At 27.1% G+C, this 21,741-nt stretch overlaps 4 protein-coding genes and 1 long non-coding RNA gene across 7 annotated transcripts; 1 reads left to right on the plus strand and 4 right to left on the minus strand.

Annotated features, from left to right (window-relative positions):
* Positions 1-1,248: 1,248 nt before the first annotated feature.
* LOC124427320 (solute carrier family 35 member G1-like) lies at positions 1,249-3,078 on the minus strand. The gene is made up of 3 exons (XM_046970093.1): positions 2,472-3,078; positions 2,002-2,217; positions 1,249-1,755 (listed from the first exon to the last, which is right to left on the minus strand). The coding sequence occupies exons 1-3, from the start codon at positions 2,781-2,783 to the stop codon at positions 1,273-1,275; spliced, it is 1,011 nt and encodes a 336-aa protein (XP_046826049.1). The 5' UTR covers positions 2,784-3,078; the 3' UTR covers positions 1,249-1,272.
* A 94-nt stretch (positions 3,079-3,172) lies between these two features.
* LOC124427321 (ester hydrolase C11orf54 homolog) lies at positions 3,173-5,335 on the minus strand. Of its 2 annotated transcripts, XR_006942950.1 has the most exons (7): positions 4,888-5,335; positions 4,711-4,809; positions 4,413-4,591; positions 4,084-4,345; positions 3,834-4,000; positions 3,392-3,621; positions 3,173-3,341 (listed from the first exon to the last, which is right to left on the minus strand). XR_006942950.1 is itself a non-coding variant. In XM_046970094.1 (6 exons), the coding sequence occupies exons 1-6, from the start codon at positions 4,964-4,966 to the stop codon at positions 3,448-3,450; spliced, it is 960 nt and encodes a 319-aa protein (XP_046826050.1). In that variant the 5' UTR covers positions 4,967-5,333; the 3' UTR covers positions 3,382-3,447. The 2 variants fall into 2 exon arrangements, 1 of the variants encoding a protein (XP_046826050.1); XM_046970094.1 differs by lacking the exon at positions 3,173-3,341 and having other exon boundaries at positions 3,382-3,621; positions 4,888-5,333.
* A 2,763-nt stretch (positions 5,336-8,098) lies between these two features.
* On the minus strand, positions 8,099-10,320 carry LOC124427507 (probable transaldolase). Its single transcript, XM_046970501.1, has 6 exons — positions 10,086-10,320; positions 9,221-9,344; positions 8,922-9,161; positions 8,713-8,838; positions 8,513-8,649; positions 8,099-8,452 (listed from the first exon to the last, which is right to left on the minus strand). Exons 1-6 carry the CDS (start codon positions 10,303-10,305, stop codon positions 8,181-8,183), a joined length of 1,119 nt encoding a protein of 372 aa, XP_046826457.1. The 5' UTR covers positions 10,306-10,320; the 3' UTR covers positions 8,099-8,180.
* A 5,143-nt stretch (positions 10,321-15,463) lies between these two features.
* On the plus strand, positions 15,464-21,111 carry LOC124427687. Of its 2 annotated transcripts, none has more exons than XM_046970928.1 (5): positions 15,464-15,649; positions 15,935-15,983; positions 16,198-16,278; positions 16,370-16,590; positions 16,905-21,111. In XM_046970928.1, exons 2-5 carry the CDS (start codon positions 15,958-15,960, stop codon positions 18,110-18,112), a joined length of 1,536 nt encoding a protein of 511 aa, XP_046826884.1. In that variant the 5' UTR covers positions 15,464-15,649; positions 15,935-15,957; the 3' UTR covers positions 18,113-21,111. The 2 variants fall into 2 exon arrangements, with proteins under 2 accessions (XP_046826884.1, XP_046826882.1); XM_046970926.1 differs by having other exon boundaries at positions 15,465-15,649; positions 15,931-15,983.
* LOC124427692 lies at positions 18,781-21,553 on the minus strand. The gene is made up of 2 exons (XR_006943006.1): positions 20,693-21,553; positions 18,781-19,494 (listed from the first exon to the last, which is right to left on the minus strand). It is a non-coding gene; the product is annotated as an uncharacterized LOC124427692 (long non-coding RNA).
* Positions 21,554-21,741: the final 188 nt, after the last annotated feature.

Raw genomic sequence — 21,741 nt, forward strand, 5'->3', positions numbered from 1 at the left:
CATCTGAAAAATGTGTAAATATTATTTGCATAAATCATGTCATAAAAATTGGTTAAAAATTTTAAGGATATAGCTTTCATAAATGGACAAAATTTAATACAAATCACATTCCTCGTTATAATATCTAATATTTTTTTTAATATGTTTTCACATTGTACATTATTTTAATCATTTAATGAATGCAAATATAAAGCAGCTAGTATAGAAAATATTCAGGAAGGCTTAAATCAAGAAGATCAAATAGAATATGTATAATTTTCAATCGTTAGAGTGAGTTATATATAGGTAAATTATGGCTCTTTAAACTTATAAAATTATTACAATAAATTAAGCATTATAATAATGTGTCGCATGATAAAATTTTAACCAGTTCTAAAAAATCTTATATATAAATCATTTTATTAATGAATTAATGTCTAAGATATGTATAGATATGTAAGGATTGGATTTGTATTGTCATTCATAAAAATGCATTTGCATTTTCAATGAATAATCAGTAAAAATGTATATATTATCACGTTGGGTTTGGTATGTTTTTTGTAATTTTAATTTTTTTTTTTTTAATTAAAGTTGCATTAAAGATGCAGCTATCTATATCCGCACATAATTAAGGATGATATTCATACACATATACTGCAGTGTATATGTACATATGTATATATGTACTCAATTGTATTTTAACTATATAAATTTATAGAGACCAGGGTATTGCACATTATACATCATTGTCAATTGTGTGTATGTGTATATATCCACACGCGTGCGTGCGTGCGTGTGGAAAGGGACTTACATTGTGTACGCGCATATGTAATGTATACATGTATAATATATATTATATATTATATACAATATATTAATATATAATATAAAATGTGTGTATATATATATATATATATATATATATATATATATATATATACACAAGCATTGTGGATATGTATACTCTGCTATGATAAAGATAACATTTCGGCAAAAATTGGATAAATTTCTATTTTGTGCAATAGCTCATGATTTATGAATATTTAAAAAGTATTGTTTTTTTATGAACAGTAATTTGATTAAATAGAAAATCCAATTTAAAGCATGAATAAACATTACGCATGCAAATATTTATTAATTGAAATAAATATAGTTAAATTTCACAATACTAAAACAAGTGAAAACAGAGTTATCGGTATAACTGGTATGGTTTTGCAATGCATAAATATATCTATAATATTAATTGTATTTACGTTAAGAACAGATAAATAATTTAATAAACTGTATGTTTATTTAGGGAATAAAGTCACAAATACTATAAATTTCTTTCTCAAATCCCATACATATGACAGAAAGGATAATTAATAGTGCTCCAATGATACTTGTGGATGATGGTTCTTCCTTAAAAACATATATTTGTACAATATATGCTAAAATAATATCTAATGATCTGGTAATAGATACTTTCCCTGCTCCTTCAATTTTTAAGGCTTTTGTCACAAGAACTTGTCCACAAAGTCCAGTTATTGATAAAGAAAATATGTTGCCCCATGAAAACCAGTCATTTGGTAGAATCAATTTGTATTCATGATTTTCAGGAATAATAAAGAAGAAAAATGTTGCTGCTATGAGTGACCAGGCAGATAAATTTAAAACAATTATTGAATAGTGTATTTCTAGACATTTTCTCATTATCACAATATTTAAGGCTGTGAATAAAGTTGCTGTCAGTGCACATATATACCCCATAACATCATATGTTTCTGTTTTATGTATCTGTAAAATAAAATTATTACATGAATCCTTTTAATATTGTACATGAATGCATGTAAAATAACTGGTAAGTTCTTAAATGTGTTCAATAAAATAATTATTGAATATTTAACATTTTAATTAACAATATCTAATTATAAATATTATTAACACATTGCTTTTAACATTATATAAAGCATAGATGAACTTGTTATTCTTGATTTTAAAGTAAAAGATATTTGTATTTAATTCAATATAAATCATTTTTACCTGAAATAGTAATGGTGGCCTGGCTACAAGTATAACACCTGTAAAAAGCACACAGACAACTACTATGCGCAACAAACCACATGGCTCTTTCAGCAATAGGAAAGAAAGTGCAATAACAATAATTGGAGAACTAAATATAATTGTCGTAGCATCGCCCAAAGGTAATTTTCTAAAGCTGTAGTATAATAATAATAAAGTCATACCACCTACAAAACCCTATATAAAATATACACATTTTAAAAAACTCTAATTATAGAATACTACACTATTGATATTAATATTGGTTTACATAACATTAAACATTACACTGTATATTAAAACTCTGCATAATTTTTATAACAAATATTAAATATAATACTAATAATCATTTGTAAAATAATAAAACCGGATATTGTTAATAGAAACAAATAGAAAATGTGAAATAATAAAAAACATATACGCTCACATATATGATATGGCGATATACATACCTGAAGATGTATAAGCATTTGTTGACCCTTAGGCCCTAGAAAATTCTTAGATGTTTTAATTGCAACAATAACCATTGCTAATATTTGCAGAATTGCTCTAATTATTAGCAATAACATCGGATCAACATTACGGACTACTTTTACTAGAGCAGAACTGATTGTAAAAAATGTACCAGACAGAAATGCTAAAAATACACCAAACCATCTTGTACCTTCCTGGTATGTTTCAATATTGTTAGCAAATTGTTCATTATAATGGTAAGCAGGGTGGACACTATTGTAAGAAGTTGTAGATTCAATGCTGAACTTCATAACTCAAATTGTTGTAAACCTGCACAATACACAATTTTCTTGAATGTAGTACATATAACAGACTACTGTCTACTGTACATCTGTTCCATACAATTAGCTTATAGCTTAGTGCGACAAGAAGATTAACAGAGGATTAATAATCCTTAAAAGATGGAGTGAAATGAGATATCAAATATTTACATTAAAACTAATTGTAAAACATAATGCTGCAAATATATAAAAAGAAAAAAGTATATGTAAAGATAAGAAAAGATTAAGCTAAGTAGAATATATTTTTATTAATTTTCTGTGGTATAATATATATCTATATATTGTGTATTTAGACTATTTTAAACGTATTTGTTTTCAAATATATTATTTATTTATAAAATATATTATTGTCAATAAGTATAGTTATATCATCTGTGCATGTTCTCACACAAACATACATACATATATACATGTTGTGGGTGTCTCTCTCCCCCCCTCTCTCTGTGCGCGTGTGTGAGTATATATGTATGTATGTATAATAAAACTATGTAAATGTTGGATTAACTAATAAGTAATATCAAAATTTTCCGTATTTTTGTATTTTATATCTAAATAAAAAGCAGTAGTATTTTATATTAAATATTTTGATATTACTCTTATTGGGCAAACCAATAGTTTATATGCATATAATAAGTTAGTCCTTTCCAAATTTTAAACTTTTGTCTGGTTGATCGATACGGTATAAATTGTTTCCTAAATTAAAATATCCCAAATATTCTATAGTCTCAGGAGTAGTATCAATATGATAATGTCCTCCTTCACCATGGTGTGAGAAACTGTGAAAATGTTGTACTCTCAGATCTAAATCCTATAAAAATATAAAATATTCAAATAATATTTTATTATAGTAATCTTATAAGCCATAACTTATTAAATAGTTTAAATAGCTGCAGCAGAAATTAACCAAAAATAATTTATTTTTTGGACAACTGTTTAATACTAAGTTTATGAATTCTTTTTATTTGTTCTCTATTAATTTATTTGTACGTAAATAAATTGCAACTTTTAAAAAGAACTTACTGTTTCTGAACTCACAAATGTTCCAACAGCAACAAGAGGAGTTGACATATTATAAAAACGTAACCAATCATTTAGTTGCTGTACATTATTTAATGATTTAGTAGAAAAATCTTGCATTACATGCTGTTTTACTTTTCCTTTGTTAATTAAAAATGTTCCACCAATGCCTATTTAAAAAATTGTACTAATTTTTCTTACTTAAATAGAGACTATAATGAATTCTGTACACACATAAATAAAATTTATTTACCGACAAGTTTATTTTTATAATGGTGTGCAAGTGCTTTTTGCATAGAGGCTACAAAATCATCCTCTCCAATGCGCTTTTTAACATGCACTTTTAAAACAGATCCTGTTTCACCTTGACTTAAAAAAAGATTTGCTAACAATGCAAGTCGTGTTTCATTCCCATTTAATATTTCAAGTGTACATTTTTCATTCGACTTATCAACTGAAGCAATACGTGTTTCATTCTTTACTTCAGATGATGAAATTACTAAATTCATCATTAACTAAAATATTACTGATTATAATATGAAAATAAATAAATATGGAATATATATATACTCATTTTCGTACTTCACAATTGCAATTTAAATATGGCCATGGTCCAGCACCTGCACCAATAACAAAAGCCTTATCAGAATAGTTTAAGTGTTCTAGAAGCTGACGAATGTCATATATCTTATCCCTTTGAACAAGAGGCAATAGATAAGATGGACCTCCGAATTCAAGAATCGTAGGGTTGCCACTTAATCCTAATAACATTTTTACATAATTTTATAATTAATATATATGAATTCCATCAATATAAGTTAATATAAAACTTGATGTTTGGCATGATAATAAAAATTATAAAATACAAATAAAGTAATACCTGAAGCAGAAAGTAAAAATGGTTTCTGTGTTAAATCTGGACAATCTACAACTTCTACTTTGACTTCTGCAAAATTTGTAGATAATCCTTCTTCTAAAACTGTAATATGACATATCAAATAAAATTAAAAATACTAAAAAAAGCAATTAAATCAGTACAAACATTAATAATATTTACCATTTTTTATTTCATGAAGACTTGGTACATATAATGGTCTTTCTGTAATTTTCAATTTTTTTACATCTAACGTTGCCATATTGTTGAAATGTATATTTTTCTCGAAAAATAAATTATACTATATAAGTTATAATTAAATGCATTGGATTCAAATTTCTAAATTATTTTAATATATTAAATTAATTACAAGATATAATAGTTTATGAAATAATAATTTACTTTTGGTAAAGAGAAAATACGTTATAACTATAAGATGATAACTGCAAACGCTATCTAATCACATGCTCCTATTATATGACCTCACTGAAGCAAATATACATGTACTTACGTTCACATAATGTTAGGTTAATAACGTATCATTGGATTTTACACCGATAAGAAAAAATACTCTTTCCATAAACGTTATTCTCTCTTATAAAAAAATATGATTATCAGTTGAGAACATTCATATATTTAAAATATGACAATGAATCAGGAAAATACTGCTAAAAAATATTTAAATATTTATATAAATTATAGGAATTAGAAGTCATAATAAAGTAGAAATTTAGTATAATCGTTACTAAAATATTAAAATAAAAATCATACTTTTTCAGAAGGAAAAACAATCATCTATTTGTTTGTATGCCTATGAAAATATGTGCACCTTTGACATAACAAAATTCTCATATAATAGTACTTTTCTCTATACAATAGAATATTTGAGGCAAGAATAACATGAAGTAGATGAAAAGAAAACGTACTTTTTATTAATGCGAAATCAATCTTTTTATTGATACGAAATCAATCGATCGCGACTACTATATAAATTATAGCAGGTAGAATTCTAAACTACTAAGTTATAGCATACAATTCTACCGGTTTTAATCAATTCCATTGCAGTTGAAAGAACACAATAAAATGACGCTACTATAAATATATAAAGAAAAAATATTATTGTTCTTCACAAGATAGTATTAGTTTTGTGTATCTCTATATATATATACTGCACAGTGACAAGTTTATACTTGCACATAAGAATCCTCTACAGATTTTACCTTACACTTAAAAGTGAGTGAAGCAAGAAGTAAAATATAAATGTGCAAGAATGTTAAAAAATATTGAATTGAAGGCGTTACAAAGTCGATAATGCAGAAATGTAGCTATCAATGGTCCACTTCATTAAATTAATTATATACCTGTGTAAAAGATATAATATTCATAAAACTATAAAATTATCATTAACAAGAAGAGAGTACTTTTTTCTCATGATCGCAACTTTAGATAATAAATTATAATCCTTAGTATCGTCATCTTAGGAATGTTTTAAGCACATAATTTATTACTTGTTAAATTTAATAATTAAAATGAAATTATGCCTTGTCTCCTGTACATCATTCATACATTGACGACAGATTCATTCAAAAGTTCAAAAGTTAACTTAGGATATAACGCTTTTCTGTAATTGGTATATGCTGACATTTGATTTAATATATCAACAAAAGATTCATTTTCGTTATAATCAAGAGTAACTTTTGACTCAATATAATCATATTCTCTTTTCGTAATGGTAATAATGTTTCGCATTTCATTAAATATATCACTAGACAATTTTTTCATCGTTTAGGTGTATAATTCAATGAGCTATATACATAAAAATCTTTTATTCGTAATGATACACAGTCATATCGTGGTATGATAATGTGATAATAATAAGTGTAATTGGAATATTCTGATATAGTGGGAATAAGAGATAAAAAAAACCCACGAGCCAACTTTGCACGTCTCTGACTACTTCGTGTAATAGCATTATGTAATTATGATTCTGTAAACAAGTTTCTTCGAATACATTAAAAGCATTCGGGAATTATTTTCTTTTAATTCACATTATAGCATTCTAAATATCATTATATTTACAACGTAAATTTATATCGTTTAAATTATTAAAAATATTGTTTGATTTAATATAAAACCTTTCTTGTGCGCGAAGTATTCTTTTTACAATTTATGTTTGATTATAGAATGTACGATTATAGTGCATTTTTAGATATAACCGTCACGCGAGAATATCTTATGTAATCACAATTGTAAAAAACATTCATTCGCTATTACTTTTGATACAAACGTAAGTTTTAAGTTTGGTTTGAAATTTTGTACGAATAACATTTTCTAAATTAGCAAGAAATTAACTATGATATTAATTTCAGAATAAATATTTCAACTGATTTACAAATTGGTATTTATTTTACTATAAATATTTTAATACTAAAAATTAACAAAATAGTTGAATAGATTCTAATACAATAACAAAAAACTGTTTAATAATATGAAAATTTTGATAAATGTATTACTTCTTAATATAATAATGTATTACATTTTTGTTATAAATTTCAAACTATTTATTTTTTCCCAACTTCAAAATATAATATAATAGCAATTTTATTTATAAAAATAAAATGTATGTGCATATAACTATTATATAAAATAAGTAATATCAATATACTGGAAATGCATGATAATCATCCTAATGATAAAATTTAAGAATGTCTGAGAGACAAACTTCTAACTGATCCAAAAACAATTGAAACAAACATAGATGTACAATATTGTTTTTAAACATTAAAGTATAATGAGATCTTTTCTAATAATCTTTTGCTATTATTATTTTGTCATACAATGACAAGTAAATAAGTCACTATCATTATCAAAGGTAAAAATTTCTTATAACTCTATTAAAATCAAATTTTTTATTCATAGTAACTCAACTTAATAAGTATTGTTTTTTTAAACCCTAAATTATTTTTTTTAATATGCTATGAGGTTTTAAGTTTTTAGCACAACGTTCATGTAACTCAAGTTACATATTTTTTGTAAGATTTTAAATTTATAGAGATTGTTTTATAATTGTATCATAATGAGAATCTAATTGTATCCCTATGAGAACTAATAAAAAAGAAAAGCTTTCATGACAAAGTAAAAATGTTGCAGAAGTAATAGTAAAAGTAGACATACATACATATATAAAAAAGCAAATCATTTCAAATAGGATAGAATAGGTAAATATTTATATAATAACTACATCAGTATCTTCGAAGAGGTATACATGCATGTAAATATATATATATGATTCTTTATATAAATATATACATATACACATTTTATAAATATAATATATGTATACATATTAGACCATCCTTTTTACAAATAGTAGAATTTCAAACAAAATGTATAATACATTTTAAAGTATATCTTTAATAAGCATTTTTACAAAATAATTATTTATTACATTTATGAGCAACTATTTTTGAAAATACTTATTGCAATTTTTCTTGCAATAGTTTTTCAAGTTTGCGCACATCTACTGCAAATTTACGAATACCTTCGCTTAGTTTATCAGTTGCCATCTGATCCTCATTTAAAAGCCATCTGAATTTGGCTTCATTTAAATTGATTTTGTGTAGATCGCTTTTCTTAGCTGCATCCTCTGTTAATACTTTACGAATAGGTTCGTTGCTTTTTTCCAATTCTTCCAATAATTTTGGACTTATAGTTAAAAAATCACAACCAGCCAGTTGCTTAATTTCACCTAAAATTTGTATATATCAAAATGTCTATATATTATTTTTTTTTAAAGTCATAAGTTTACCTGTATTTCTAAAAGAAGCACCCATTACAACAGTTTTATAACCAAACTTTTTATAGTAATTATAAATTTTTGTAACTGATAATACTCCTGGATCTTCTTTAGCTTCATATACTTTCTTATCTGTGTTTGCTACGTACCTGTAAAAATGATTAATATGAATAATTATAATTTTAAAATGTTAAATTAAATAGAACATCTACCAATCAAGAATTCTGCCAACGAAAGGTGAAATAAGAGTTACTCCAGCTTCTGCACAAGCAATAGCTTGAGTGAAAGAAAATAAAAGTGTTAGATTGCAATGAATGCCATACTTTTCCTCAAGTTCTCTATAAAAATATATATTAAAATATATTCAATATTAAATATTATTAAAATATAATGATAGTATAATATATATAGTAACACTTACTTTGCAGCTTGAATACCTTCCCAGGTAGAAGCTAATTTAATTAATACACGTTCCTTGTCTACCCCATTCTCTTCATATAAATCAATCAACTTTTTTGCTTTTTCAATGCTAGCATTTTTGTTGAATGATAGCCGAGCATCTACTTCTGTAGAAACTCTTCCAGGAATAATATTAAGTATTTCTTTACCAAACAAGATACATGTGAAATCTAATGCTGCTTCAATTTGTTCTTCTAATGTGCTAATAATAATATATGTTTTTAATTAAAGAGAAAAAAATAAGTAAATATTTTTACTTACGATCCTGTTTTTTTGCCATAATGAACAGCTTTGTCAATTAAATTAGCATATTTCTTTTGACTGGCTGCAGCAAGAATCAAGGATGGATTGGTAGTTGCATCAGTCGGTTTGAATTGTTCCATGGCTATAATTAAAGATTAAGTCATGTATAAAGTTAATATTAGTTAAACTGCAGTTTTAATTTTTTCTAAAGTTTTATTTTTTCCAAAGATGTTTAATAAAACAATGCATCAATAATTCAATTCACCCTTCAGTCATTTAATTCAAACCAATGATAATAACTTTATTATTAAAAATTAATATATAGGATACTGTGTTAAGGTATTATTAATAAAACATAGTATTAAATTGTAATTTATTATTTATTGCCAAGGTTACTTTGCATATGATCATTGTAAAATGTACGTATTAAATAAACCTGCTTCATATTGCGTTTAACAATAATTGATGGCAAAATAATTAATGACTTTAATTTTAGTACTGTCGTTATTATATAAAATTAATGCCGTTCCAAGTATTTCAAATACTCACCAATGAATGTTATTGTTTTACATACGAACATTTTTGAATTGGTCGCACGAACATATCGATAACATTTTTCATGTATATATATATATATATATATATATATATATATATATATATATATACACAGTATATATATATATATATATACTGTTATTTTATTTCGTTTTGATATTAAATTCTACATTAATATTTGGATATATCACATCTACTATCGAAGAATTAATCGTAAGAAACAAATCATGCGTTTGTGTTGTGTCTATTAAACCAAGTTCGGTAACCTTCACCTATGCCCGGAATCGTATGACTTTAAATATATTTTTTTTACTCGAATTATTACCTTCAAAGTCACCGGTATCGGCAACAACTGTTGTCATCTCCTTTAATTGAGCCAGTGAACTCGACATCTTCACTTTCTTTAATTGTGGCTCACTCATTCTATCGTTACCTTTATAAACTTCGAGTACATTGAAAATTTTGTCGACTGGAGCGCGTGGTTGCCAAATGCTTGTAAATGTTATCATCTGTGACGTTATAGTATGATGGCGCTGATGAAACATTAAATTATAAATACAAAGTTAGAAAATTCAAGTATTTTAAAATATAAATATAAAATTATAATATTATAATATTTGAAAATAATAGAAAGATAACGAACAAGTAATATAACTACTCTTTTTTCGTATCTATTTTTCGTATTAATTTATATCTAATATAGATCATTATATTATAAATAACAATATTTATAAATTCAAATAAAAATTGTACACAAAATATATTTTATTGCTCATTAATAAATAATAAATATATGTATCTACGTATGTACATATATACTGCATTATAATAATATTTTTGTTCAAATGTTTATTCTATTAAGGTTTGAATGAAAATAACTTACATATGATGACTTGCAAATTTTATTATAAAGAATAATATGTGAATTCACTGTTATAAATAAATCTATAGAAGATAATTGTTCTTTTAAAGCTTTCTTATTAAATATTTTTGTTTGATATTTCTAAGAACAAGAAAGAAAAATTTGAAAATACTAACTTGAGAATGCTAAATGAAGTGGAAAATAACTTCTTACGTGATTAAAAAATTATTAATCCGAATAATTTTTAATAGAAAAATAGTATATATATATTAAAATTATAAAAAATTGTTAGAATTATACATATGTAATGGTTATTCGTACAGATATATAAAAAGTAGATATAGGGAATCTATATTTCCATAATTAATTCAAAGATTTCATAACTAAATGACCTTAAAAATTAACAACTATGGTAGACCGGTAATCTCTATTATATCAACATGTCTTGAAGGTAGGACTGACTATAAATCGCAGATGCGAGATGTATTCATGTAAGAATTAGAATGTGCTTTCCATTTCATGAATGTGATATGACGCATTTCTTGTCTTAATGAAATTAAATAAATCTGAAGAGAAAAAAACTAAACTTATGGTAACATTAAAAGTAGGCTTCAATTATTAATAGTTCATTTGTTTTCTTATGTACTTTGCAGTCGTTTTTTAATTCCATATCTTCTTGCGATATTAATAAAATTATGCGTTCGTTATACTAATTAAATTAGAATTATTATTCTGTCTTTGCTTTTTATGTTGAATATATTTAAAAGAAAAAGAAAATAAAAATACGTGGAACCACATCTTGTATGTAATGTTGAGTGATTTTATATTTTAATAAAGTTCTTTTTTAAATAATTAATATTATAGTTATCGATTTATAATGTTGATAAATAAGCAAGTTAAAAGAAAGAAAAATCACTATATAACTTGAAGATAAATTGTTAAACTCAAATTATATCATAATGGCTTCATTCAGTAAAATAAACATTTAGGTTTAAACACCACCAATCGTTTTATGTCTTTTCAATATGTTTGCCTAGCGGTCCCTATTCTTTTGCAATATAATAAAAGAACATTTACTACTTAAGTTCAACACATCATAAGGACTTCTCAGTTAAAAATTGAGGTGCCAAAAATATAATCTAATATGCTGGATCAAACAGAGAAAAATGGAATTATTAAAAAACATATCAATTAAATTAAATTACATATCAATTAAACTAAATATGTAATTAATTCAAATAATTAATCTCATTAATGTTAATTGTATATAATCAAAGTTCCATTTCAATTTTATCAACATCAATTCAAGATTACGAACATGTGAATATTATCCATTCGGATATTGATAACGCACGGTTGGAAATAAAAGAAAACTTTAGTTCAATAAGGTGTATAAAAGAAATTATAGGAGGTGATTTATGTATTTTTAATTGTCTAAACCACTGTGCACAATTTAACTTTGATTCATATAAATGATATAGAAAATAGTAACTGCAATAAAAATATTGCAAATGTAAATCTTAGAGGGCAGTTATTTATATCCTATACCCCTATTTCCAATACTCTATCAAAATAGCATCCTCTCAAGAATTTAAAAGGGAAAGTTAATAAATTAAAAGTACTATATGATCTATATAAAAGGATATTAGAATGTGAAGAAAGAATAATAGATTCAATTCATATGATAGATGGAAGGATCGAAAAACAGAATAAAATTCAAGAGAAAAAGTATTTTAGAATATTTCATTTCTTTATTAGATAATGTATGCAGAGAATGATCATTAGAATATAGAATATAAGGATAAATAAATAAGAAATATTTAATTTAATTAATTTAGTTTAATTTAATTTAATTTTTATTTAGATTAAGATCTTCATCTAATATGATAAATAGCATTGAATCCATCATTTTTTTTATGAATTACTGAATGTAGCCAATGATATCAATTTTCTCACTAATATAGTTATTTCTAAAAAGTTACATTTGCCATAACTTTTCATTAAATTATATTATTTAGGAAAGTAAATGACATTGTAGTAGTCATGCATTAATCAATTAGTACGGATTATAATTATATAAAAATTTTAATGAAGTTACGAAACTATTTATTATAAAATTTATATTTTCTTTTATTTTTATAAGTTATGGATAGGTAATAATATAATTAAAACTGTTTTCCATTTTCTCATGGCATTATAAATTAACATTTATTTAAGTATTTGTTATATTTCATTTTTGATATTAATTACCAATAAAACATGAAGGTCTCTTTCTCTCTATGGGCTTAAAGTATACATACACAGGTAACATTTTCCTTTACAAATACTTCTTCGTTATCTATTACTTAGCATAATATTCAAAATAAGAATTTATTTCAAAATGGAACAGAATATATTATTTATTTAACAAGTATAAATTTTATATTTAAATAATTCTATAGATAAGACAATATGAAAAAGAAATTTAGTTTAGAAATTTAGAAATGTAAATTGATTGAATAAAAATGAAAAGTATTGATAAACAAAAACAGAGAAATCATGTTACTGCCATAGTAAGCTGTAAAAAAATATGTTTAATTATGAGTTCGTAGATTTTTAAGGAGTAGAAATCAACTTTACTTTAATTTTTATTAAATTGAAAGATAACTTACTTCATAAGCGATAGTGGAGGCATGCCAGGATCTGCACCTTTTCTAAATCCTACAAATATATATACATGTAAGTATATTTACCAATATTGAAACACTTATCATACACACTGCGTTATAAATATCAATAAGTATTTATAATAAATATATCAAGTAGGAAATAATAAAATCTAACCTAAAAAGAGGACAGTAGGAATAAAACCCCAATGAAATATAACTTTGCTAACATCTAAGACAATAGCAATCTTTTGCTTTGTACTTGGACTTATTGCCATTTTTAGAAAATTAATTTTTGATTGATGATTGAGAAAATACCATGTGCGTTTTCAAAGGAAATCTTAGCCCTACAATCTCAAGTAACGTAGATATGGTGTCCAATACTTCAATCCAAAGGGAATCTTAGTCCAATAATCTCTATTAACGCAGATATGGTGTTCAATACTTGAAAATACAAGTCATATATTCATGTATATAGAATGAGATTTTATTCATTTTTTTTTGTGACAAATCAGGTAAGGTTATAACGGAATGTAATTTATTCCTGTACTGTTATAGGTGATTTTGTGAACGTTTAATTATTAAGGCATATATACAACAATAAATGATAATGATATAAATTTAATTTGAAATGTTGAAATTTAATCTTAATGAATTTTGTCTCTATAATTTCAAATTAAATAAAATTTTATTAAATATTAATTAAAGGTATAAGATTGTTTTTGTGTAAACATCTCATAAAAGTAATTACGTATATGAACATTGTTAACATATTAAGAAAACATAGGTATTATAAGTTTGTGTTCGATTAAATTATTTAATTATAGATCATGTGGTTATTGTTGAATATGTAAACATATTTTACCATTTTAGTATCAACAATTTCAATGATGAGTGAAAGAAAAAAAATTCAATACTTTTGTATCCATTTTATAATACCTATAATTGCTTATGAAATTATAGTATTGTATTTGAAATTATAGTATTGTATATATATTATGATTTTATAGTATTGTATAGGCTAATTGATACTATTTTGTAATACTATCTTAGTACTATGTACATAATTGCGCATGGGGATTGTACGATCCAAGGGAATTTTGTGCCGATGAAGAAACTTGTCCTATTGGACATGAAATAGTTTTTATGATGTAAATAAAGTTTTTTTTATTATAATTTTGAACAACCATACTTAAGATCGTTAGATAAAATTATATTCTTTTATGTTTACAGGACAATAATCTTAGGAATATTAGGTACAATCATGATTTGCTGGATCTGCTTTTATTGTAACATGAGAGAGACATATTGGTATAATAAACTTGATAGTACGATTAAATCCTGACTTACAAATAAAATTGGCAATAACAAATAAGTATTTAGAGATATTAATGGATAAAGATACTTGTATTATATGAAAAAATCAGAAGAATAATAGGGAAAAATAATAGAAGAATAATACAAAATCTTAAGAATAATAAATAGAAGAGCAACTTTTTCATTTATTATTTACTGTGATAAAGTATTGACATTTTATATATTTTTTGTTTATAATTACGATTTTTTTTTATAATTACTATAGTTATATAATATATAATATATAATATATAATATATAATATATAATATATAATATATAATAATATATAATTAATAGGAAGAAAATTATAACTACAACTGCATGACATATATATAAGTTTATATATTTTACATGAATTATTTTTGACTAGTAGAATGATAAGTGAATTTATTATATTATTTCAAATATCTCATGTCTCTAAAATCACTATAAAAGTAAATATTCAATATTGTATACTCATGTATCTAATATATATAGTATGCATAACAATAATGAAATCAATTAATTTTATGAAAATGTAACCATATATACTATGGTATTATATAAATTTTAAAATAAGATATGTATATTAAGTATTTTGTATCTGTATATCGTATTTTTATGATGGTTATATTTTTTATTCAATTATTAGAGATATTAAAAGATTATAACAATTTTATAATAGTCATAATATAAATATTAACTAATAATAATATAAAATTATGTATTTTTATACTTATTTTCCTTTTATATTTTACAATTCTTTAAATTTACTGTCGGTAACAATGGAATCTGTATGAATAATTATCCATGTTGGCTGCACTGCATTACATGACGTCATGAATGAGTCCCGAAATTGAAATCAATAAATGGTGTGCGATGTTGTGTGCACATGCTAGTCGGAGGTGATTATGTCAAAACGTAGCACGAGTTTGTATTGTTTTTGATCTTGAGAAAGTGGAATAAATGTTTTTCGCCAAAATGACTGGTAGCACGAAGAGGAAATTAGCGATATTCATAGGAACGTCCAAATGTTTAGTTTATGTAAGTTATATTACGCTGTATGTAATTTTATTATATTAATCAAGCACAATTGTTTCATTACAATAAAGAAAATTATTGAAGTATTTATAAACAAAAATTTTCTTTGAGAAAAAGCGAATATTTCGTTTTATTGAGATCTGTTCATGAATAAAATAGTTGTTTAGCATCGGTTTGTTGCAAGTATTTAAAAGCAATCATAGAAACCGTATTCACTTAAAATATATTGAGTTTTATATATTATTTTTATTATCAGATCGTTATTAATGACAAAATTCTTTTAGGCAGAAGCCAAATATTGTGCCTCTGAAATGCCTGAACAAGTGAAATATTATGAGTGAGTTACATGTTTTATACGTTATATTTAATAATTAATGTATCTTAAGATTTTTATTTATACATACGTGATTTATAATGTTTATATTTATTATAACGATATGTGAGAATTGCATAAGATCGATACATTCTTTGATTTGCATATATTTAATTTTCATTATGAGAAATATTTTTTAACGAATTTATATGAAAATGATAAGTTATTTCGATCTCAGATGTTCAAGAAGTGAATACTGTTGCGCCTTCGGCTGCTGTGTCTCTCCTGGACTTCATTTTCATCATTTATGGTATTATTGGTGCGTAAATTTTTAATAATTATAAATCGAGATTTGAATTCGTTACTTCAATTTTTCATATTAACGTTATGATTTTTTCATTTTCTTTTAGGATCTTAGTTATAATTATGTTTCTGGTGTGTTCCGGAGGTGGTTGGTGGTATCGATATAGGTTACAAGGAAGATATAGAACCACTGCATCCACAATCCCAAGTAGATCTTCCAACTCGAGAACGCAAAGCACACTTCGAGGTCAAGCTTGTCAACCACAACAAGCCCGTATCTCTTATAATTCAGCAAGAAACACCGTCTTATTACATCGTATGTGGAAAGGCTAGTAAATTTTCTTTCGATGTCATTTTTATTGATTGTTGAATATTTAACTTCGATGAAGTTATTTTTTAAATTTATCCTTTGTTGATACAGTTATACACCTACGATATCGTATTTTAAAACTTCCCAATTTTTTCAGAAAGAAATTGATTTAACATTTAAAAATGAACTCTACTGACTGATATTATTACATTTAAGTTCAAAAGTCTTTATCTATAAAAACTTTTTGGTAATGTACATAACGCTCGATAGCCCGTGAAATTTATAGTTGGCATGTGAAGATGGTATTTTCTAAAGGACAATTCTTTCGTTAGGTCCTCAAAGGAATGGAACGTCTCCCAATTTCAACGGGAATGCAACGACGTCGACGTATTATCAAAACATGAATGTAGTGTTGAACGATACCAATTGTCCCTACTATCAATTATATGGTCCACCGCCGAGTTACGAAACGGTGATCGCTCAGACTCGAGGGAAGGCGTCATCAACGCCAACATCACCAGAAGCAAGAGCTACCAGATTGAATTTGGTAGCAGGGAGTAATGTGATAACGAATCCGAGCGCGCCTTCATATTTCGCTTATCCGTGCAGTCCAGCGAGATTAAATTCTACCATGATGGATCCAGGCTCGCGTGGTCAACAGTCCATGCAACAGTGTACAAACAGTCCGGTGAATTCACGACAGAACAACACCGAGGATTGTATGCAGGAGAATGCAGCGTACGTACATTTTCCGCAGTATTGTCCGGCGGAGAATGTTATCGGTAGCGCTGCCATCGTCAGGCAGAATTTTTGTGTTTCTCCTTTGAGACAGGAGCGGAGTTCGGAGACGCTTTCAACGATTGATACTTCTGAACATCCGCCAACCGTTCATGGTATTTCGAGAAAAGGTAAAACGCTTAAGCCAGAAGTCGACTCGACTGGCTCGAAAGAACGGATGATTTTGAGAGATATTTGTGAGGGCGTGGACTGTACGATATCTCAGATGCATGGACACACGAAGCTCGAAAGTTGTTCCTCGAAAGAAAGATACGGACAGCATCGTCAGCAACTATGGAAAGAGGACCTGAAGGACGATGACGTAGATGAATTTTTCTCGGCCGTTCGTACGAGGAAAACGGAGAAATCGGATGAGATCGTCGTTGGCCGGATTAATGCTGGTGGATTGTACAAATTTGTCGGAAGATATGCCACTGGTTCGAAACACGATGAGGATAAGGAGGAAGAAGAAGAAAGAGAAGAAGAGGAGGACGAGGAAAAGGAAGTCAGGGATTCCTTAGATTCTCACGAAAGGATCTTCACGCGAACAACTTTTGTTTTGTCCGAGAACGCTAAGGGGAAACATGATTTCGCAAATCGTGTTCTTACGGACGTCGCTACGAGTCCTCAATCAAATCCATCCAATAATGTGATAGCGGGGTCATTCGTTTCCGCCGCGAGACATTTCGACGCGACGAGAACGATCACCGACTCTGGTTTTGAAAGTAAACGTAGATTAGACAGGTCAAAGTCGTTAGATTAAATACCGCGTCTCTTTTTATCTGCGCTCCGATGAATGATTCCTCGTCAATCGATCGATCGATCAATCGATCGATCGTTTATTCATGTATACGCTGTTCGTTGTGTCTGATTGATCCGTCCTCCATGTGGAAAAAAAGGATGTATGTGTTGAAACCGTTCAAAGGAATCGCTTACGTCGCATGTGCCGGTAAAATAGATATGACCTTCGAATTTTCTATTATTTCAATTATATACTACGTACTAGGATAACATAGAAGTGTTTCGTGTTGTTTCTTCATTTTTATGCAAATTCGTATAACTTCGTGCAAATTCGCGTAAACGCTTATGCAATTATTTTTATTTAATGAATTTTCTTTTCTCTAATATTCTTAAACTTTATTGTTGATGAATTTCTCATTTATTTTCTTATTACATAGTTTTCTTCTGTTTATCGTTAAATATTTAGAAAGATGCATATTTATGATCCATACATATATATTACATACATATTTCTTATTCTATATTACTGGCTGTGTGATGTATTATGTTATGTGTATTTGGCTCGTCAAATTCCTTTTTTTCTCAACAAAAACTGAATGTAAAACTTGTTTCTCTCTCTCTCTCCCTCCTCCCCTCTCCCATCTCCTCTCCATTTTTCTTTCTCTATTTTCGACTTTACAATTGAGTCAATCTTTTCTTCTCATTCAAAGATTCCGACGACGTATTACAAGTTGTAAGCGTAACTTTTTCAACTTTCGGACATAAATTTATTCTTACATAGATATTTTACCTTGTGCTTAGGACCTAGTCCAGTGTGCCCGTGCAAACGTATGTATATATATTGTGCATAGATATATACATATATATGTATATATACTAAACGTGTGATATTCAAAACACGTTTTTGCTATAGTTTCTTTTCCGATAAAATATGTAACAAATTTCAGTCGTGACTTTACTGGCTTTCTAATACGAAATTTTGTCTTTACGATTTATGATATATACGAGACCACTGCCTCTAGTGATATATAAGATCGGTCCGAATTAATAAGCTACGTACAATATGTTTTGTATAAGCTCATTCACGACTTATATAATAGAATACCGTTATTTTATTTTTATTTCCCTTAAAACTCATTGTGATCATGAACAGTTTCGTTGTAAATAATCGGCAAAACATTTCCGCTCGCGGTGGTAGTTCTTTGCGTTACACAAAATGTTCCTTTTGCTTATGCGGAGCTTCCGCATTTTCAAGTTGATGATTATTCATTCAATTTACGCACAAAGTGAAGAAAACAAATGAAAGAAGAAACGATGTCGATCTTATATTTAGTCCATTTCACATTCTATGTCGATGTGATAAATGTCATTTTTCTAATCTTCTTCGTTGCACAGTTCGTTACACTTTATGAAACAGATAAATTTTAAATATTATATAATATTTGAATCCATAGGATAATTTACAATGACTATCTTGTCGTATTTTTTAATAAGAACCAATAAAAAATAATATATATATTATATTATATTAATATTCGTAGACGTCGACGATGGACAAACATTCGACGACGATGTCCGTTTCTAATCGGGCTTCTTAAGAGAGTTTAGTCTTTACCAATAATGCACGTTATTGCAATTTCAGTATTAAGGACTAATGAAAGCACAGTAAACAATCAATTATCGGAATATATAAACGTTAAACCGTAATTTTAGCGAAAGGATTTCTAGTTTGGTTGCGTTATTATATGTAATACGACGCATAACGATACGCGAAGTTAATATTGACGAAAGCTTCCAACAAGAAACGATCGTACGTATGTATGTAAGTATGTAGAAAGAAAGAACAGAATATGATCGGGACAAAGATGAAAATACGACGATTATTATTCGATCAATTGTACGGGTCCCAGTACGTTTTCTTATATTAAAGTAACGCACGTTCTATTTCTTACTTATATATCCTTACAATATCCTAATCAATATAAGATCGCAATAAACATACGATTGCGTAACGTTAACGCGACGATCATTATGTATTATTGCTGAGGAAAGAAATATAAAAATGATTATTTTATTATATATACATACACATACATATATATTGTATATCAATACGAGGTACGCTATTATAAAATAAGTATTACGTTCATCAGGGAATACACCTATTAGGTGTGTATATCGTGCGATGCCAGAAAATCTGTTTCTACAGTGCCACGTTCCGCCATATTTTGTTCTCTTTTGTGAAGATTCGAAATGGAACTTATAGAGGGAAGTAAGAGAAATACAAAAGTAGAGAGGAAAAGGAATAAGAAGAAAGAAACGCTATGCCACTGTCTGTAACTAAGTTCTCAAACGTAATAGCGGTCCAAGATAAGCGTACATACGTGCCAATAGCGTCAAATTCGTTTAGATAAGAATGTAAAAAAAAGCGAATATAAAATATGATATATATATATACACACGCATATGGACAGAAACATAGATACATATATAAACACACACAATCACGCATGCAAAGGTATATACGTATATGCGTGCATATATATATATATATATATACATACATACGCGTGTGCTATATATAGATATGAAATATACATACACTATTTTTTGTAATTGATCCTAATTTATTAAAGTGAATCTGTCCACCGAGGTAACACGCGAAAAAAGCATTAGCGTAATCGTGTACGGCGCCTTGTATTTGATCAGGATCCCTAAAGATTTCCAGCATCACTATATTTTATGTGCGTACATAATCTATGTGTTATAATGATAGCTTTAAAAAGGATAAACAAAAAGCAAAAAAAAGGAACACCAAATCTAGATCCGATCTGCATCGTAATGTACAAAAGTCGCGCGATGTATCACACGAAAGAAGTCTACTACAAGTGCGAAGAAATGATAAGAAGATAGGCGAAACAAAAGCAAAACGAAGTAAATATTGTAACTAACATGGAAGGACGTCTTCATGAAATAAAAACACGAAATATTTATTCACATAAAAAAAGAAAAAAAAAAGAATTGCGCGCGCGCGCGTGTGTGTGTGTGTGTAATACATTTATGTATTATGTACATTTATTTATTATACTTCGATCTCGAATCCTTTTTTCAATAGAATTTCGACGTTGATTGTATCTCGATAATACCTCAAGTAATTATAATACCAAATGTAAAGAACAAGATTCGTAAGAGAATTTATCGCGATATCGCGAGAGATATATGTATATATATCATTGAAAATAATTTAATTAGCGTAAACGTGAATTTTTTCGATTTTCAACGTCGAATTTCACTTTGACCTCTTTATTACCACATATTTATCCTATTACCACCTAGATAATATTATTCCATTAAAAATCATTCTTTTTTCAAAAAATTCAACATAATCAAATTATCCTAAGCTTATTCTCTCTACTATCGTCGATCAGATTAATCGAGTGACTTTCAGAAGAACGTCACGAAGATGTAAATCGTTGGATGTAATCGTCTTCATAAATTGATGTTCGCGGATGTACGTAGACATTCTCCTCGTAAAAGATGGCAGCTTCGGCGTGACTAGCATCGTTCTAGAAATCAATATAGAAGAATAGAGAGAGAGAAAGAGATCGCGATAGAGGGCGGCTTCGTTGTTATTAGTAGCGACGGTAGTGG

Source organism: Vespa crabro, chromosome 10 (assembly GCF_910589235.1).
Source record: "Vespa crabro chromosome 10, iyVesCrab1.2, whole genome shotgun sequence".
In the NCBI taxonomy this organism is placed as follows: domain Eukaryota; kingdom Metazoa; phylum Arthropoda; class Insecta; order Hymenoptera; family Vespidae; genus Vespa; species Vespa crabro.

Bases quoted from the DNA above. Each gene is read 5' to 3' on its own strand.
- LOC124427687 (XM_046970926.1), top strand. From the start codon at position 15,572: ATGTTTTTCGCCAAAATGACTGGTAGCACGAAGAGGAAATTAGCGATA. The intron at 15,984-16,197 runs GTGAGTTACATG...TTTCGATCTCAG, and splicing joins GAACAAGTGAAATATTATGA to ATGTTCAAGAAGTGAATACT. The intron at 16,279-16,369 runs GTGCGTAAATTT...ATTTTCTTTTAG, and splicing joins CATCATTTATGGTATTATTG to GATCTTAGTTATAATTATGT.
- LOC124427507 (XM_046970501.1), bottom strand. From the start codon at position 10,305: ATGTTTCATCAGCGCCATCATACTATAACGTCACAGATGATAACATTT. The intron at 9,345-10,085 runs GTAATAATTCGA...CTTTAATTATAG, and splicing joins CGATACCGGTGACTTTGAAG to CCATGGAACAATTCAAACCG. The intron at 8,839-8,921 runs GTAAGTGTTACT...ATATTTTTATAG, and splicing joins GAAGGTATTCAAGCTGCAAA to AGAACTTGAGGAAAAGTATG.
- LOC124427320 (XM_046970093.1), bottom strand. From the start codon at position 2,783: ATGAAGTTCAGCATTGAATCTACAACTTCTTACAATAGTGTCCACCCT. The intron at 2,218-2,471 runs GTATGTATATCG...TATTTTATATAG, and splicing joins AAATGCTTATACATCTTCAG to GGTTTTGTAGGTGGTATGAC. The intron at 1,756-2,001 runs GTAAAAATGATT...TTTATTTTACAG, and splicing joins GGCCACCATTACTATTTCAG to ATACATAAAACAGAAACATA.
- LOC124427321 (XM_046970094.1), bottom strand. From the start codon at position 4,966: ATGGCAACGTTAGATGTAAAAAAATTGAAAATTACAGAAAGACCATTA. The intron at 4,346-4,412 runs GTACGAAAATGA...GTAATATTTTAG, and splicing joins ATTTAAATTGCAATTGTGAA to TTAATGATGAATTTAGTAAT. The intron at 4,001-4,083 runs GTAAATAAATTT...TTTTTTAAATAG, and splicing joins TTATAAAAATAAACTTGTCG to GCATTGGTGGAACATTTTTA.